The sequence below is a fragment of the Equus asinus genome, chromosome 6, assembly GCF_041296235.1.
Source record: "Equus asinus isolate D_3611 breed Donkey chromosome 6, EquAss-T2T_v2, whole genome shotgun sequence".
In the NCBI taxonomy this organism is placed as follows: Eukaryota; Metazoa; Chordata; class Mammalia; order Perissodactyla; family Equidae; genus Equus; species Equus asinus.
The window spans coordinates 93,618,899-93,637,613 of NC_091795.1; the positions used below are offsets into that span (position 1 = coordinate 93,618,899).

At 33.8% G+C, this 18,715-nt stretch overlaps 1 protein-coding gene across 1 annotated transcript in view; it reads left to right on the top strand.

Moving 5' to 3' along the window:
* Positions 1–18,715, top strand: part of ROCK2 (Rho associated coiled-coil containing protein kinase 2) — a 154,182-nt gene that overhangs the window by 108,529 nt on the left and 26,938 nt on the right. Inside the window, exons 6-18 of the mRNA XM_044771959.2 lie at positions 2,664–2,808; positions 5,236–5,374; positions 7,425–7,516; positions 8,313–8,472; positions 10,332–10,392; positions 11,027–11,038; positions 12,397–12,476; positions 12,877–12,925; positions 13,511–13,646; positions 13,748–13,839; positions 14,055–14,301; positions 14,679–14,785; positions 17,126–17,285. Coding sequence (XP_044627894.1) covers positions 2,664–2,808; positions 5,236–5,374; positions 7,425–7,516; positions 8,313–8,472; positions 10,332–10,392; positions 11,027–11,038; positions 12,397–12,476; positions 12,877–12,925; positions 13,511–13,646; positions 13,748–13,839; positions 14,055–14,301; positions 14,679–14,785; positions 17,126–17,285 — 1,480 coding nt within the window. The remainder of the gene's footprint in view (positions 1–2,663; positions 2,809–5,235; positions 5,375–7,424; positions 7,517–8,312; positions 8,473–10,331; positions 10,393–11,026; positions 11,039–12,396; positions 12,477–12,876; positions 12,926–13,510; positions 13,647–13,747; positions 13,840–14,054; positions 14,302–14,678; positions 14,786–17,125; positions 17,286–18,715) is intronic.

Below are 18,715 nucleotides of genomic sequence, written 5' to 3' on the forward strand. Positions count from 1 at the left end.
TGGTGGGAATCCAAACTAGTGCAGCCACTATGGAAAACAGTATGGAGATTTCTCAAAAAATTAAAAATAGAAATACCATGTGACCCAGCCATCCCAGTACTGGGTATCTATCTAAAGAACTTGAAATCAGCAATTCCCAAAGTCCTATGTACCCCATGTTCATTGCAGCATTATTTACAATAGCCAAGACATGGAAGCAACCTAAGTGTATATATATCTATCTATCTATATATATACACACACACACACAGAATGAAATACTACTCAGCCATAAAAAATAAAATCATCCCATTCACAACAACATGGATGGACCTTGAGGTATTATGTTAAGTGAAATAAACCAGATAGAGAAAGACGAACTCTGTATGACTCCACTCATAGGTGGAAGTTAAACATGCAGACAAAGAGAACTGATTGGTGGTTACCAGGGGAAAGGTGGAGTTGGGGGTGGGCACAAAAGGTGAAGTGCACCTACAACATGACTGACAATAATGTACAACTGAAATTTCACAAGGTTGTAAACTATCATAATCTTAATAAAAAGTAAAAAGAAAAAAAAGTTTTAACCCCCAATATGCTGGCCAAAAATTGTGGTTAGAATATTAATTTTCCGAAAGCAGAGTGCTATTCACATAGTTTGCCTACTAAAAATTCTTTAGTCCTACCAAATTATTCTGCAAGTGTTTATTCAAACTGATCTCCGTCTTACTTTTCCCAGCTTCATCATTGTCAAACTATATTTAGCTGATTTGGACTTCACTGCATTTCTTGAACATGCTCTATATAAAGTCGTTCTTGTTCCTTTATTTTCGCTCTTTTTTTCTTTCTAAGCTACCATACCACTCTCTCTCCTTCAATGCCCAACTTATCCATCCTTTACAGCCTAACTTTATACCAATTCTTTTTTCTTTCTTACCCTTTCCTTTTGTTCCTCTCAACCATTTAACACTTAATAATTTTTCTTTTAGTGAGTTTTTTCCTGTGTGTCCCCACTTAGGTTTTAGCTCATAAGTCTCACAGATTTATTTTTTTTTAAGTCTAATTTCTGTGGATACATGTGAAATGAAGAGATTTTGTTTTAATTTTTCCTCCAACAGAAGTCTAAAGTATAGGATAGTTCATGATAAAAATTAATTGTATGCCCTACCTTTTGAAGTCAGGCACTGTCTTCCTCTTTTATCCTAAGTAGGAATCCATACAAAGTTTACCCTCATAATTTGACCAATTATTTCCAAAAATTTTGTTGTATTAGTTTATATTCAAACTAAAATGACTTCTATTTTCTATTTACTATATACCTGGGAAAATAAAATTGAGTTATTTCTGCTAATTTGAGGAATGAAAAGATTGCTTTGGAAGTTAATTTCCCATGTTTAACACCTATTTTATTGCACTTAAATAAAAACATTTACATAAATCCTGTTCACATAATACATTGAACTTTCTTTTCCCAGGGTGGTCGTAATGCTTAATATTTTTGTAGTTTCTGTGGCTTCCTTATGAGGAATGTGGATGATACACTCTTTACTGGGCAGGTAAAGGAAATGAAAGGCTTTAAAAATCTATAAAAATCTTTGCAAGTTTGGGCAGAGCTGGAGGTGAATGAGTATTATTTACGACTGTGCTACTATAGTGGTTTAATTTTGCGGCATACACACATACACAAACATACATACACACACATATATATGCTACAGAATGCACACATGCGTACATACATTTACAATGGCTGTTGTCCTTGTCTCAAAGACATCAGATAGGGATTCTCTTATTACCCTCCAAAACTAAACACAGATAAGAGTGTTTTTATCATTTTGCCAAATACCTTGGGTGCCACAGCTCCGTATTTCTAAATATGCATCTTGGAGTTATAGCTTTCAAGCTATTAAGATCTTTTAGTTTAAATGTTTGATCTATTTCCCCCATTTTTTCTTGATATAGTGAAAACCATTTCTTTATCCAACTACTAAACTGGGTCCTTTGAATCTTAATTGCTGCAGTTTCCTTTTGAAATATCAAAGCTTCCGGGGCCAGCCCGGTGGCACAGCGGTTAAGTGTGCAGGTTATGCTTTGGTGGCCCGGGGTTCACTGGTTCGGATCCTGGGTGCGGACATGGCACCACTTGTCAAGCCATGCTGTGGTAGGCGTCCTACATATAAAGTAGAGGAAGATGGGCATGGATGTTAGGTCAGGGCCAGTCTTCCTCAGCAAAAAGAGAGAATTGGCAGCAGTTAGCTCAGGGCTAATCTTCCTAAGGGGGGGAAAAAAAACCCTTCCTTTCTCTAATGATTTTTTTCTTTTCTCCAGATTAGGACTCCCCAAGACTGCATTTTTTACTTCTCTTGTAACTACTTCTTAGTGTAAGAAAAAGAAACAAAAGATGTTGATGGACTTCTCATAGAGTTTACCACCTTTTGCTTCTTTCATTAATGAAGCCACCTGTGTTTTAGAACTGGAAGGTTATCCCTGATCTCTCGTAGTCCAGAGATTTTATGCATTTCATGATGCATTTATCTCCTGTCCTCCCAAAGCCGTGTCAGCAATGAAGTTCTGTTCGTAGCAATTTGTAGCCACTGTATATATAATGATAAATAAATTAGTTATGTTTATGTGTGTGTGTTTTTACACACATCTATTTTTCTTTATCTCTGCTATATATCCAGACAGGCATGGTGCATTGTGATACAGCAGTTGGAACACCTGATTATATATCACCTGAGGTTCTGAAATCACAAGGGGGTGATGGTTACTATGGGAGAGAATGTGATTGGTGGTCTGTGGGTGTTTTCCTTTTTGAGATGCTAGTGGGTAAGTAAATATTTTAACTTGTTCTTTTTTCAAAATCCATCTTATAACACTTTAGTTCTAAGACAAGAATTTGAGAATATAAGGAAATTAATTGCCTATGTCCTAGGGAAGTGGAATTTCTGAAAACTTTGAATTAGTAGTGTCTGATATGACAGATGTTTAATTGGAAAATTAAAACAAGCCTCCTACTTTACAGTGATTGAGTAGAATATGAAAAGAATTGGAACTGCACTGCTAGGAAATATTCCTCCACTAGTCCTTTTTATATTAAGAAAGTATTAGAAGGAGCAAGTTTACAGCATGCAATGGGCCTCCATTCTAAGGTTTTCTTGATCAGTAGTATTGGTTGTAAATAGTTTAAATATCAGACTGTTAATATTTGTTCCAGTAATGATAGAGAACTAAAAGTACTCTTTAGTTTTTGTAATTATGTTATGTAATTGATTTTTAGAAACTGTATTTCTTCTATTTATTACTTGTATATATATTTGGTTTATAATTCCAGTAAAATAAATTATAAATATAGTAATTGACCATTTGACTATCAAGATAAATATATTTGATAATACATATTTCAGTCTCAGAAAACTCAGAGACAAGTTTAATCATTTCTTTTACTTTGACCAAATCAAAATTTGAAAGGCTCAAGTATTTCAAAACTTTTCTTTACATCATAGATTTCATGCTTAAGATTTCCCATTCCTAAGTGCTAGGATCACAAAAATATCTTCTGGCTAAGGAAACCAGTGACTGAATCACCTGGCTTGGGGGTGACGGGAGATGTAGCTAAATCTGCTTTTTGAGGCAAGTCTGACAAGGCTAATAACTTACATGAAGTGACCTTAGAGTTGAAAAAATATTTTTAGAAATTGGAGAATTTCTGTTCTAGAAAATGACCCTAAAAGAAATTGGTAGTGGAAAATCTGTACAATAATTGAGTATGGTTATTGCTAAAAAAAAAAAAAAAGAACACTTTGATAAATCCCCAAATTAAATGATGATTAGTCATAAAACTTTTTTTGTGGTATAAATTACCTTCTCTTGCTGACCATTCTGTGTATATAACATTGATCTTGCTATGCTTAGTCTCGTGTTGTCATATGACCTACTTCGTTTTGGATGTCTTTTTAGTAGGTCTCTTTGTATGCACCATATGTCCCCAGGTAGCTGTCCATTCTCCCTACCTCTGGCCCAATCTGAGGATGGATTAGTTGTATCTTGTAATCTTTTGAAAGTAGAATATATTCTGTCATTTGCATAGACTCTCCTAGGGCTTTAGAAAATAATGTACTTCAGAGGAAGTCACAGGGCTCATTTGAAGAGATCATTTAAATTCCTGCTGTTGTTTTTAACTCTGAGAGCTAAATTTAATGACTTTGAATGGCTCTTCTTTGCAGTATTCTAAGCCTACTCTGGTGCTTGCTCAGGTTGGTTGGCACTGGACTTCATTTAAAAGATTCTACTGCAGTTAAAAATGGCACTAGAAAAATCTTGGATTTAAAGCTCCCCTCCGCCCCGCCCCGTTTGAAAACAAACGAAAACTAACTATCTGAATATCCTTTTTGAAGTTTTGGATTGGCTGGTTTGGGAAAGTCTGGTTTGTACTAAGATGACTTGTAGTTGAGGCATGCTGGCAGGGCCCTTAAACCTGTGGCTTTAGATGAGTACTGGCCAAAATAGTGGCTTTACCTTTGTCTGTCTTTACACTTGCTTCAGTGCCTCTTTATCGTAGCCCTTAGTCAGCAGGAACAGTGCATTGGGAGACCGTTTCTGCTGTTTTCAACTCTAGCTGTGTGTCATCTTAGGCAAATCACACGTCATTTATTTGGGCCCAGCTTCCTCACATAGAAAATAATAGGGCTGGTCTAACTCTTAGAGCTGCACTGTCAGTCTGTCATGATGAAAGTGATTTATAATTGTGCTGTCCAGTATGGTAGTTACTGGCCACAGTGAGCACTTGAAATGTATGACTAGGGAACTGAACTTTTCATTTATTTAATTAATTTAATTTTAATTGCCACGTGTGGCTGGTGGCTACTGTGTTGTAGAATACAGCTCTAGAGAGTAATCTCAAAAGGCTGATCCAGCTCAAGCATTAGAGGACTCTGCCTGATCTGACTCCACCTAGTGTACTTTTTTTAATTACCCAGTAAATTGTTTCCTTTCCTATTATATAAAAAACAACAAGAGCAGCAAATTCAAGAGTTAGCATTGATTTTATTTTGCTCTTAAGGGTTGATGGTTCCTTGGTACCATTAAAATTTAAATATATTGTTGGTGTGTGCCTGTTTGTTTTGAATGAGGCGCCTGGCCCATAGACCGTTCATTTTTCCGTGCATGTGACAAATTTAAACAACATATTTATTAGATGAAAAGTGTTTAATTTGCATTCTGTTACTTTTGGTGTCTTCTTTCTTGGAATTTTAGGTGATACTCCATTTTATGCAGATTCGCTTGTAGGAACATACAGCAAAATTATGGATCATAAAAACTCACTATGTTTCCCTGAAGATGCAGAAATTTCTAAACATGCGAAGAATCTCATCTGTGCCTTCTTAACAGATAGGTAATATAGATTGAATTTCTTTGTAGAGAGCCCTTTAACTCTAAATTTGTAGAAATGAAAGCATACCTAACTCTTATTTACGCATGAAATCAATTTCTTTATCCAAATCGCGTTTAATTCTAGGTTAGCCTTTTCCTACTGCTAAGCCTGGTGTTGGGTTACCCTCGTCATTTTGTATGTGCAGCCCAGTTGTAATCTAACTCTAGCCTTAATCCTCATGCCTAAAAAGAAAAAAAATGAAACTTAGTGTAAAATAATGCATTTGAAAGAAATAAAACTTTTGTATTATTCACATTTTTTTCCTCTAAGGTGATTAATTGTACAACTTTTGGGAGGAGAGCATTTTGTTCAGATAAATGCTAAGGTTATAATCTTAACAACTGCTTGTGTTTGACTTGGGAGTGCCTACTTCCCAACCCTTTTTTATTTGCATTTGAATGCAAACAAGCCTGTCCTAGAAATTCTGTATTTCTTCAAACAAAATAGATGAACAATGTTGTGAACACCTGCCTGAAAAAGAGATGCTAGAAAGCTATTGGGAGTTTCTTCTTTGGCTTCCCTATTCAATTCTTCTCTGATTTCTCATTTTATATTTGTGATAAGAGTCATCCTATCAAAGGACCAACCCATAGAAGAGGGTGCTTGCACTCCAGTCCAAACTTGACTCACTGGCTTTATGATCTTAGGGAAATTCTTTTACTTTTTTGGGAAATATTTTACTCATACCTAAGACGATGAGATCAGATTAGATGATAACTAAGGGCATTTCTAGCTCTAAAATAGGATTCCTCAGCAAATTTTATTGTTAGCCATTTGCCATTACGAGCAGTACTGTATTGACTATCCTCATACATTTGTCTTTGCATACTTTTTGTAGGATAAATTCTTAGAGGTGGAATTCTGGTATACACATTTTAAAATTGAGTGATTTTGCAAAATTGGCCCCCAAAGAAGTCACATCAGGGTATATTTTCATACAATAATTGTTTCCCTCATTCTCATCAAACTGAATAGTAAGAATTTTTTTCTTTTTCCAACTGAAGCAAGAAAAGTTTTTATTTTTCCTCATTAGAGAGGTTAATCATTTTTATATGTTTATCAGTCATTTGTAGATTAAAACTTTTAATGTTCGTTAATTATATGATTAACGAACAATCCATGCTGATAAACTCAAAACAAATCCTGTATAATGTGTGACTTAGGGCTAGATGGGTTAATGGGAATGACCATAATTTGTGCGGAAACGTAAAATATAAAACAGGATATACCATATGTTAATGAATGGAGTGCCATTCATGAAAGACTTGCCTTAGCAGTTTATTAGAGGGGAGGGATGCAGTCTAAGGAATAATTGTAGGTGAAGATATTTTAAAGTTAATGCCATCATTATGCCTTGGAGCACTTCCTTCTAAAGTTTACAGGTTTTCTTGTTTATATTAAACATAGCTCCAGGGGCATGTAAAAAAATGCTTTTAATTTCCATGTAATCTTCATTGAAGACTCAAAGGGTCAGAGAATGAAATTATTAGTAACGTTTTTCTTGTATTCAGAATGATAATTAATATAAATGTAGAGATATAATTTATCAGTAAATATGGATAGATTCAAACACAGTATGTGAGTTCTTTTTACGAAGGGGAGAGATTTTTAAAATAACGTTTTTGTTAGAGAGGCTTTGAATAGCTCTTCTGTGCCAAAAGTTAGACCTCCATCTGTCTTACCTCTTGAAGGTTGTGAGGTTTTTGGCCCACGCAGGTGAATATTTTTATTTGAAAGTCTCGTGTACTTTCATTTCACATAAACTGTAGATGGAAATATACTTCATTTTCTGTGACATTTATTATACATTAGTCTTTTAAATCTGTCTAGAGACATCATAGGCTGTAAAATTGAGCTACTTATTTTTGAGAACCATTTAAGCTGAAGCTTTTAATAAAGATATCTTAAACTCATTTGTGATCTTTACTTTGATCCTTGTCAAGATTAGTTAATATTTTTGTTTTTTCATAATCTTGCTTTTTATAATACAGTCTTTATCTACATTGTTTAGGGAGGTACGACTTGGGAGAAATGGGGTAGAAGAAATCAAACAACATCCTTTCTTTAAGAATGATCAATGGAATTGGGATAACATAAGAGAGAGTAAGTTAAATTTAAATATTTCCATTCCATCACATTTTAAATTTCATAAATTGATTCCTCTTTTGAATTAACAGACATGTTTGATACACTTAATGCTAACCGATTTTTAAATTGAGAGGTTTCATTTCAAATCTGTTCTATGGTAATATTTATAACTAAATATCAATATCAATATCTTAGCAAACTAATACGTATTTATTAGCAGTATTTCCCAATACTTTTATAATAAACATTATAGATTTCTTAACTTGTCAAGTTAAGTTTTATGGATCTCAATGTTCAGAATGGGAGAAATATAATCCTTTAATTTGAATATGTTTGAATTAATAAATCAGCAATTAATTATTTATGTAGACCATACTCTGGTGAATACTAGGGTAAGCATAGTAATTTATTTTAACTTTATGTATATTTGACATTAATTCATTTTAAGAGTAAGAAATATTTCCGCTTAAAAGAATGTAGAAAACTGAAACTAAAGAATGTATATGCAAGTTATTGCTGCTTGTTATTTTAATACCTAGAATAATATCATATTGCTTTCCTTGTTAATTGATTTATCTATATTTGATCTGATATAATAAAATACTTTTAAATTCTTTGAAATCATGAAGTGGAAAATGTTACTAGATTTTTCTATAGTAAATCATAACATATTATTAATTATATATTATTAATATATAGTGGGTTAATACATTATTAATAATATGAAGTTAATAATATAAGACAAAGTAGGAGTGGTTTATATATATTTTTTAGTTGTGAATGAAATAATTCATTTCTTTCCTTTTAATAGCGGCAGCTCCTGTAGTACCTGAACTCAGCAGTGACATAGATAGCAGCAATTTTGACGACATTGAAGATGATAAAGGAGATGTAGAAACCTTCCCAATTCCTAAAGCGTTTGTGGGAAATCAGCTGCCTTTCATAGGATTTACCTACTATAGAGAAAATTTGTATGTGATTTGTTTGTTATATTTTTATTGCTTTCGGAGTCTAGCTATAAAGAATTGTCTTACTTTGAGACTCTAAATTATGGAAGATAAAGTGTTAATTTGTTTTAAACTTTGAGTTTTTTCAAAAAGACTGTCAAAAGAGGTACTTTTCATTTGATATCATTATTTTATTTCTGAGTGTTATATTCATTTATAAAATGAATACAAGGCAACGTTCTATCTTCTTTTGGATATATTAAGTAAAGCCAATACCTGCTTTTGAAGGAGGTTGCCAACTAATGAGGGATATAAGAGAATTATGTAGTCATAATGAAGGGTAGAATGTGGTATTTTCCTTAAGAAAGACGCCAAAAAAATCTGAGATAATTCAGAAGAAAAATAAAGAAGTCACATCTCTTTGGGGTGAAGGTAAGGAGAGATCAGTTAAGACCTCAGGGAAGAGGAGGCATTTTAGCCAAGTCTAAAGATAAGAAAGGTTTTGAGTGGCTAAGATGTGGGGACATTAGGTGAGGGTTGTGGGGAGGTGAACAGTGAAAGCAAAAGTTTGGAATGTAAGTATGCATTGGGAGCAGAGTAGTGTAGTCCAGTAGAGCTCAAACATAGGGTATGTGTTAACTGTATTATGACCATTTGGAGCACTTGATGAGACTGTCATTTTCTTGAGCCCGTTATCCTTCCATCTGGCACAGAACCTGGCACAAAGTCATTCAATAAATATTGGTCAGCTGACATGAATATTGTTCATAAGATTAGAAAATAGATTGGAATTGGAGATTAGGGGAAGAATAATGCAAGAATTACAACAGATGATTGTTGTGTGCTGTGCTAGGGATTTTTGACTTTGATCGGCAGTGAGGAGCCACTGTAAACTGTTAAATAGTTGAGTGAAGTGTTAAAGACATTTGAGAAACATATATTTGAGAAACTTATGGTACTTCCATGTATGTAATGATCGGGGTAGACCAACCTTTATGGTTTGCCCAAGACAGAGCAGTTTCTTAAGATGTGGCGTTGGGACTTTCATGCTAACGCTGGGAGCATCCCAGACACACCAGGATGAGTTGATCACCTTGCTAACAGTAGTGTTCTAAAAACTATTGTAACGCTGACTAAGATGAAGATATCAGTGCCAGGAGAAACACAAGCATGTTTGTAGGCAATGAGGACCCAGTTAAGAGACAAATTGACAGTTAAATAGAAGTGATGATTTATATATTAAGACCTGGAGATGAAGAGATGTTATCTTTGAAAAGGAGGGGAGAGATGTCTCTTTCTAGAAGATTTCTAGAAAAGATGAATAAAATAATTATTATAGGAACTCGAGCTGAAGAGGGGGAAAGCATAGTTCCATTTAGTGACTCCAATCTCAACAATGTTAAAGACTAGAACATCCAATAAGAGTGAGAGGGAAGAAAAGTTTAGCATTTTAAATTATTGAATGGTGTAAATGTCTAGAGGGAAAGATATTGCTTCATTTAAAATGTGTTGAGGTAAAAAGAAAGAGAAATCTTTGTGATTGGAATTTATTTCTGAGACTAACTTCATTTTAGAAAATGGATTATAGGGGGCTGGCCCCATGGGTGAGTGTTTCAGTTCGTGCTGGTTCTGATCCTGGGTGCAGACATGGCACTGCTTTATCAGGCCATGCCGAGGTGGCATCCCTCATACCACAACCAGAGTCATTCACAACTAGAGTATACGACTGTGTACTGGGGGCCTTTGAGGAGAGGAAGAAGGAAAAAAAAAAGAAGATTGGCAACAGATGATAGCTCAGGTTCCAATCTTTAAAAATGAAAAAAAGAAAAGAAAATGGATTATAATGACGTGCAGAAGAATTTATTTCCCGCCTTTCCTTCTAGGTTATTAAGTGACTCTCCATCTTGTAGAGAAAATGATTCAATACAATCAAGGAAAAATGAAGTATGTATAAATTTTTACTGGTCTATTTTAGTGACATGTTCAAATATTTTAGTAATATCCATGTATTTTAAAAAGTTCATTTGATACTATGTTTTGAATCATTAGATGACATATTCCTTATTGCAGTAGTTCAGCATAACATCGAAATGATTGATTTATTTGACAAGTCTCATTGTATAAGATACAATGGCTAGTAAAAAGATGCATTTTAATGTGGCTTTAGGTTTAGTTTTAGTAGCAAAAGTGATAAAATAGGTTTATAAACAGCTATAATACCAGTTAGAAAATGTTATTATCTTAGTACTATAAAAGAGTACAGATAATAAGCTATAAGGGTCCAGAAATAGTGGGGAGATTCAAATTTTGAATATTTAGGAATGAATTCATATAAAGGATAATTTCATCAAACTGTTAACGGTATATTGTGACCTCTATAATTTGTAACTGCATACAAGGCTAAATCATACACACACACGTACACATACACATAAATGAGGATGCTAAACATTTTTCTCTTCAAAATGTATAAAAACTAAAAAAGTTGGTTGGATAATTTTGATTTGTATTTTAGGAATTTTACAAAGCATAACAAGCATTTTAATGTTTTCTCTGTTTTTTATTTTGTTTTAAATAGGAGAGTCAAGAGGTATGTTGATGTCAAATATGTTGAAAAACTGAGAAAAACTCATCACTCTAGCAGTGTTTTGATATAGCCACATTCCACCTAGCATTTGGAGTACTACATCTACCCAAGAGAGAAGTTCCCAACCTTTTTTCTACCAAGGATCCCTTTTATTATTGCTCCAATGAATCTGCTGTTTAAAATATATATTATGTAATTTTCTTGTTTTTATTTACCAAGGATATATAACTGACAGCAAGAACTTCAGATGTGATAACTAGCATGTGATAACTATTAGGTCGATAAGTTAACAGGTGATCACATACTAATGCAGTAGCAGTTAAAAGCATTTAAACTTGACTAGTTCATTGGCCTGTATATACTTATTAGGAAAAAATACAGTTTTACTTAAGATATGTGAAATATTTAAGAAGCCACGGAGAACCTAATCACACTGGAAAGAATAGTGGAAAGAACATTGGCTTTGTAATATAATAGACTTGGGTTGATTTTTGGCACTGCCACTTATTAGCTGTGCTATCTTAGCCCAGTTATTCACCTTTTTTGAATTTCACTTTCTTTATTGAGTAGATATAATGCTACCATCTTCTTAGGGTTTTTGTTAGGATTAATGAGACAACATTTTTAAAGTAACTACCACTGTACCTAAGGCACAAAAGGAACTCAAAAAGATAAATCCTTTCTAGAGGTAATAATGCCCCAAAAATGGATTATTTATTATTTTCTGTAGTTTCAGTTTGTTTAAAGACTGATATATCTGGCCTTGAAGATTTAAAGAATGGCAAGGAGGTGACTTGTAATTAATTAGCTATCATGAATCCAAGAGAGTTATTGATTACAGCTCTTCACAGTAGTGTGCTCAGTGGGAAGATATAAGGAAGAGCTTACATTCTTATTTTTAAGAACAGTTATATAGTTTTCGGCATGTTCAGTCAAATATTTTGAATATTTGTTTCAGATACAGACCTTTTAATCTTTATCTTATAGGCGCAAATGGTGATAATATTTTCAAACAAGTAATCTGCTGAAGATCTGTGGAGGATAGCAGAGGATATTTTTTATTCATAATGAATGAGAAACTTTGTGTCATAGAAGAATTCTGCCAAGATTAGAGCTTCTCATTTGTATGTTTACATAGTGTGTTCATACATACATGTGTGCTGTGATAGAGAGAAAGCAGGAGATGGAGGATTTTCTCCTCTGCCAATAAAAGTCACATTAAGAAGGTACAAATACTGTACCATTATATAGGAGATTATGTTAAGATGAAAGAAAGGAGATGCTTATCATTATTTTCTTTAAGCCTCTTGTCTTTCACATGTGAGCAAACTTTATAATTACAGTTTCTTGTTTTCTGACAGATTCAGAAAAAACTGGACACATTAGAAGAACACCTTAGCACTGAGATGCAAGCCAAAGAGGAACTAGAGCAGAAGTGCAAGTACGTTTCATAGATAATTACAGATATTCTAAAATTTAAGTTTAAACATTTCTCTATAAAAGAAGAGCTACAGGGGGCCGGCTCCATGGCTGAGTGGTTAAGTTCGCGCGCTCCGCTGCGGCGGCCCAGGGTTCAGATCCTGGGCGCGGACATGGCACCGCTCGTCAGGCCACGTTGAGGCGGCGTCCCACATCCCACAACTAGAAGGACCTGCAACTAAGATATACAACTATGTACAGGAGTGGGGGATGGTTGGGAAATAAAGCAGAAATCTTTAAAAAAAAAAAAAAAAAAGAAGAGCTACTGAGTAATTATATGATTATTTAACTTTATGGTAAATGTTTTTATTGTAAATTAGGAGAGAGTTATTTTATTTACTGTTTCTTTTGAAATTCTTTAGATCTGTTAATATTCGCCTAGAGAAGGCAGCAAAGGAGCTAGAAGAAGAGGTAAAGCTGTTCTACGCTTTTGTTAACGTTTCTGTTCATAAAGGTTTGGAGCCTGACTTAGCTGCAGAGTTCTCTTAGGACCATGTTAACACATATCTTGATATATAGTAAAACCTGCCTGTTAGCATTGGTGGACAAGACTAAAGTTATAGGATAACCATGATAAGAAGATTCATTTTAGGCTTTTGCAAACTTGAATTAATTTAGTACGTGTGAATATTTCAAGTAAAAAAATTGCATTTGTATTAACGTCATAGTTCAAAGTGATCGTTTCTTTTTTTTAAATTACTATTCATAACATTTTAGACCCATAGTTTGTATTAAGTAAAGATGGTTCAGTGGTGATGGAAGGTTATAGAAAGTTTGAGTTTCACTAGTAAATAGAAACACTTATGGTCTTGATTATTAAAGAAGAGTGTGCTATTTTAAAAATATAGAAAAAAGTTTTACAGTTTTAACAAAATAGCAAATACAGGGTTTTTTTTTTAGGTCTTTTTTATCTGCTTGAAATAGCTGAAATATTTTTGCTTTCATTTGGTTTTTATATATACTTTTCTTTGATAATAACTTCAAGCATTATTTCAGATTACCTTAAGGAAAAATGTGGAATCAGCATTGAGACAATTAGAAAGAGAAAAAGCACTTCTTCAGCACAAAAATGCAGAATATCAGCGGAAAGCTGATCATGAAGCAGACAAGAAACGAAATTTGGAAAATGATGGTTTGTGATGTAGCATATTAAGCACTTACCAAGAAAAAATTAAGTGTGTGTATATGTGTGTGTTGTGTTGAAGCTTGCCTCTGAAATGCTTTTTATCATAGTTAACAGTTTAAAAGATCAACTTGAAGATTTGAAAAAAAGAAATCAGAACTCTCAAATATCTACAGAGAAAGTGAATCAACTCCAGAGACAAGTAGGTTGATCCCAGTTTGTAATAAGGATATTATTTTACTTATGACTGCCTCTTAACGCTAAAGGCCTTTGCTTCTAATTTGTAAGGAAATGGTTAGGAAAATATTTTTAAGTTTTTGTTTATTTTAAATAGTTTGTAATGGAGTAATAAATTGAAGTATTTTCATTATATACACCTATCTTTGTTTCCTTGTTTGATTTTGAATGGAATAACAGCTGGATGAAACCAATGCTTTGCTGCGGACAGAATCTGATACTGCAGCCCGGTTAAGAAAAACCCAGGCAGAAAGTTCAAAGCAGATTCAGCAGCTGGAATCGAACAATAGAGATCTACAAGATAAAAATTGCCTGCTGGAGACTGCCAAGTTAAAACTTGAAAAGGAATTTATCAATCTTCAGTCAGTTCTAGAATCTGAAAGGAGGGACCGAACCCATGGATCAGAGATAATTAATGATTTACAAGGTATTAAAATAGGGATTGCACTTGAATTCATCTTGATGATTTGTATTTTGGAAATAACTTCAGATGATGGATAATGTGCTAAAGTAGCACATTTCTGAATATACTACTCTGTTATGTAAATTAGGGTGTTAGAATTACATTGATACAAAATTTTATGAACAAAAGATTTACTTTCAAATAGTATAAAGTATTTTAAGTATGAAACCAAGGTGGTAGATTGGGTTCCAGTTGAATTAACTGTAAAGCACTGTCCAACAATTATAAAACTTCCGCTCATAAATAATAGCAACAAAGTATGAGGTGACTTCCAAATTTTTTAATCTTAATTTAATATTTATATATTTTGTGAGTTTATTTTTAAAATGTTGCAATTTTAGGTAGAATATCTGGCCTAGAAGAAGATTTAAAGAATGGCAAAATCTTATTAGCAAAAGTAGAGCTGGAGAAGAGACAACTACAGGAGAGATTTACTGATTTGGAAAAGGTAAAACATGTTAAGCTTTATATTTGTGTAAGAAAATGACTGTAGAGTTTCAGATTGGAAAACTTTCTTTAAACAAAGGGAAATCGGTAACTGAAATATTCCACATACTCATGGACTCTTTTATGTTTAGACTTGGTTGTGTAGACTAGGGATATATATTTTAAGACTTACGATAATAACACAAGCAGCCTTACTATATTAGATGCTTATGAAGGGAAGGACTCTCCTGGAGAGTGTATAATGAGGCCGCTTCTCTCTAGGGATCCAAGGAAAACTCAAATTTTTACTTATAACAAGTCTTAAAAATGACATAAAATTATCATGACTTTTAGTGTTTAGAAGTTTTTCTTTAAAAATACTGTAAGCCAGGGATAATTTCTAGGCTCTGTGCAGTTAATATTTTATTTTCATTCACTTATTTATTCATTCGTTTAAGTTATTTAATGTGTCATCTATGGTAGAAGTACTAGGATTCAGTCCTTGTCAACAATCTCATGGTCTAATGGGTAATTTCTAAAGTATGAGAATAAAGCACACAGATAATTCTAATGCCGTGTGGTAAATGGAATGATAGAGGTGTGGACAGGGCATATTGTATGCACAGGATGAATCCCTAATCGACAGGGCAGGATTGGTTGACAGGGTAGAGGCACATTCTGAATTGGGGAAAACAGCATGAGCAAAGACATAGAGGATGGAAAATAAAGAGGGCATAGTCGATTTATTTAAGTACAAACTGTTCAATATTTCTGGAGTATAGAGTAGGCGTTAACAAATTTTAACCTTTTAGGGGAAGGATAGAAAATATTTCAAGATTTGCAGGCCATATGGTCTCTGTTGCAACTCGGCTCTGCTGCAGTGTAAAGGAATGGGCTTGGCTATGTTCAAATAAAATTTTACAAAAATAGACATCAGGCCAAAATTGGCCTGAAGACCACAGTATGATCCTCATGTAAGAGTGTGAGAAATTCAGTGGCTAGAGTGAGGCTACAGAGCTAGGCATTAGCTACATCATGCAAGATTTTGAATACTTTTTTAAGAAACTTAGTTTCCCTAAGTAATGGACTAGCCACCGAAGGGCTTTAAACTGGATGATTTTATTAGAGGTACATTTAAGATGGGTCACTGTGTACCATGTGGAGATTAGATTTGAGGAGGAAAAGACAAGAGGCAGGTAGACTAGTCAGAGGCTTTTTCAGTAATCCAGGTAGTGGAGACTAGTGCACTGGTTAAAAGGATGGAAAATAGAGATGAATTTGAGAAATACTCGTGATTGATTAGATGTGGTGTGTGAGTAGTACTCAAGAATGAGTCCTAGGTTCCTAGCTTATGACAAGGTATATAGTGGTGCCATTAATTAATAAGAATAAAGGAAAAGTAGCTCTTTTAGAGGCGACAGTGATATATCCATTTTAGTCCTAAGTTTGAGGTGCTTATGAGATAGCCAAATTAGGCTGTCACAGAGCAGTGAGCTATGGTAGTAGGAGCTAGAAATATTTCAGAGTCATTGGTATAGAAGTAGCTGAACCCATGCAAATGGAAGAGCCCATCTGGGAAGAGATCATTTAGAGCAGTGGGTTTTCAGGACAGAGTAGATTACTCAGTGGATTGTGTTGTTTGAAAAAATCATTTTCTGTATTAAAGATTTTATTTGAAAAAGAAAAGAAATATCTGTATTTATGATACAAACTATAGAAAACAAAGAATTAGAAAATCTTTTGAGGATATATAGATTATTAAAGATTCTCAACTTAAAACAAGTCTATTACGTGGAAAATAAGGGTGAATGGTAGAGGACCCTGAAATTTTTTCTTTTTAGATATAGCAAGGGGAAACATTAGATATGTTTTAAAAGTTTGAGAAATAATGATATAGAAGAGGAGAGGCGTTGTGGCTAAAAAACACTACCTCCAGAGAACACTAACGTTTAAGGGGCAGCTGGAGGAAAACTTAACAAGCAACAGAAAAGAGGGGAGCAGAATGGGGAGAGCCAAGTGAATTCAGTGTAAAATATGTCAAGGAAATAGTTTCAAGGGCAACAGTGAGTTCAAATGAGATAAAGACTGAAAGTGTTGAATTTGATACTGAGAACATGATTGATCACTGTATTGAGATCAAACAATCTCAGTACAGATCTCAAAACAGTAGAGATGTGGGAGATGGATACAGTGGGAAGTGAACAAGTAGAGTGCATAGATTATTTTTACAAGGTGGTTGAATAAAGAGGAGAGGCATAGTATTGAACATTCTTAGTAAGCCTGTAGAAAACAACTTTGTAAAGTTTTTGAAATTGTGAGCCAGTCTGCTGTGTTGATAGCTGCCATTTTAAATCTTTAATAGGAAAAGAATAACATGGAAATAGATATGACATACCAACTAAAAGTTATACAGCAGACCTTAGAACAAGAAGAAGCTGAACATAAGGCTACAAAAGCACGGCTGGCAGATAAAAATAAGATTTATGAATCCATTGAAGAAGCTAAATCGGAAGCCATGAAAGGTACGCATTTTTATAAGATTTTCCAGCAGCATTTTACTAAGAATTGATTCTATATTCAACTCTTTGATTTTGAAAAATATTTGTTTATATTTTATTGCCGAATACAGGGAACTGGAGGAAAAATACTATTAGGGAAGCTTTACATATATGTGTGTGTGTGTATATATATATATACACACACACATATATATTTTTTTTCTTTATGGCAACAATCATTTCTAAGACAGTAAGGCCCAAACACAGAATTATTCAACCAGATTTTTAGATTAGAGAGAAAGTAATATTTTAATGGTATCAGTAGTGACAGGCATGCAGAGTATGAAGTTCTGGATATATCTACTCAGATTTCGGAGATAGGCTCTTTTTGTAATATTTGGTTTGACATTTCACCAGCTGTGTTAAAAACTCTTGCCAGTTTATGCAGGATAAGGATTTAAAAATAATGGCTTACCTAACTAGAATATAAGTTGACTGAATATTTTGAGCTCTGTCATGATGAAGATACTAGCTAGAATTGGTCAAAGCCATGCAGTACTAATGAATGTAGAGTAAGATAGCACAGTTAGTTTTTCCACAAACTAGCCTGTATCTTAGAATTGCCTTAGGATAATTTCTTATTTTTCAAACTAGCTGTTTATAATTATGAAGGATTTAAAATTCCAAAAGAAATCAATAAAGTATTCTTGTGGAAGATTCATAAAACTTTTAAACAGAAATTTTTACTCATTTTGAAGCATAACACTTACCAATAACTTAGCAAAAAGATAACCTTTTAATTATTGAATGTAATTAAAATAGGAGTTTTTTTTGCTAATATCAGTTTAGTTTAAGGAACTAATTCAGGATGATAAAAGGTGAAATGAGTGCTTTATTTAGAAAAATTTAATTAGAAGAGAGGAAGTTTCCCTGTCTGTGGTCTAGAAGACAGAGTTGAATTTCTTTTGAGGTGTAGCTTAGATGCAGTAAAATGAAAACGTTTTTCACATTTGTAATACACGTTTGTAACCACCACCCAAAACAAGATATAGAATCTGTGTTTTCATCACCTCAGTAAGTTCACTGGCGCCTCTTTCTATTCTCTCTGCCCACATTAAGGTGATTGTTTTTTAAAATGAATAGGTTATTCTCTGAACTCTTGAAAATGAACCAATTCAGCATAATAATAACTACCATTTTTTCAAACTCCTTTTTACAACACGGACATAAGATGCATATGACTTTCATGTTTTACTTGAGTCGAGTACGCCAAACTTAAATATTACGAATGGTACTCAAATCTGGGTCTACAGACTTTGGTTTTTCCACTTCATGTCATTGCCTCCTTTGATCAAGACTATGGCTTACCAGTGAGTTACTAATCATGTGACGTGGTCTAGTTACTTAACCTTTTTGTGCCTTGCTTTCTGTAAAGGGACAATTATAATATTACG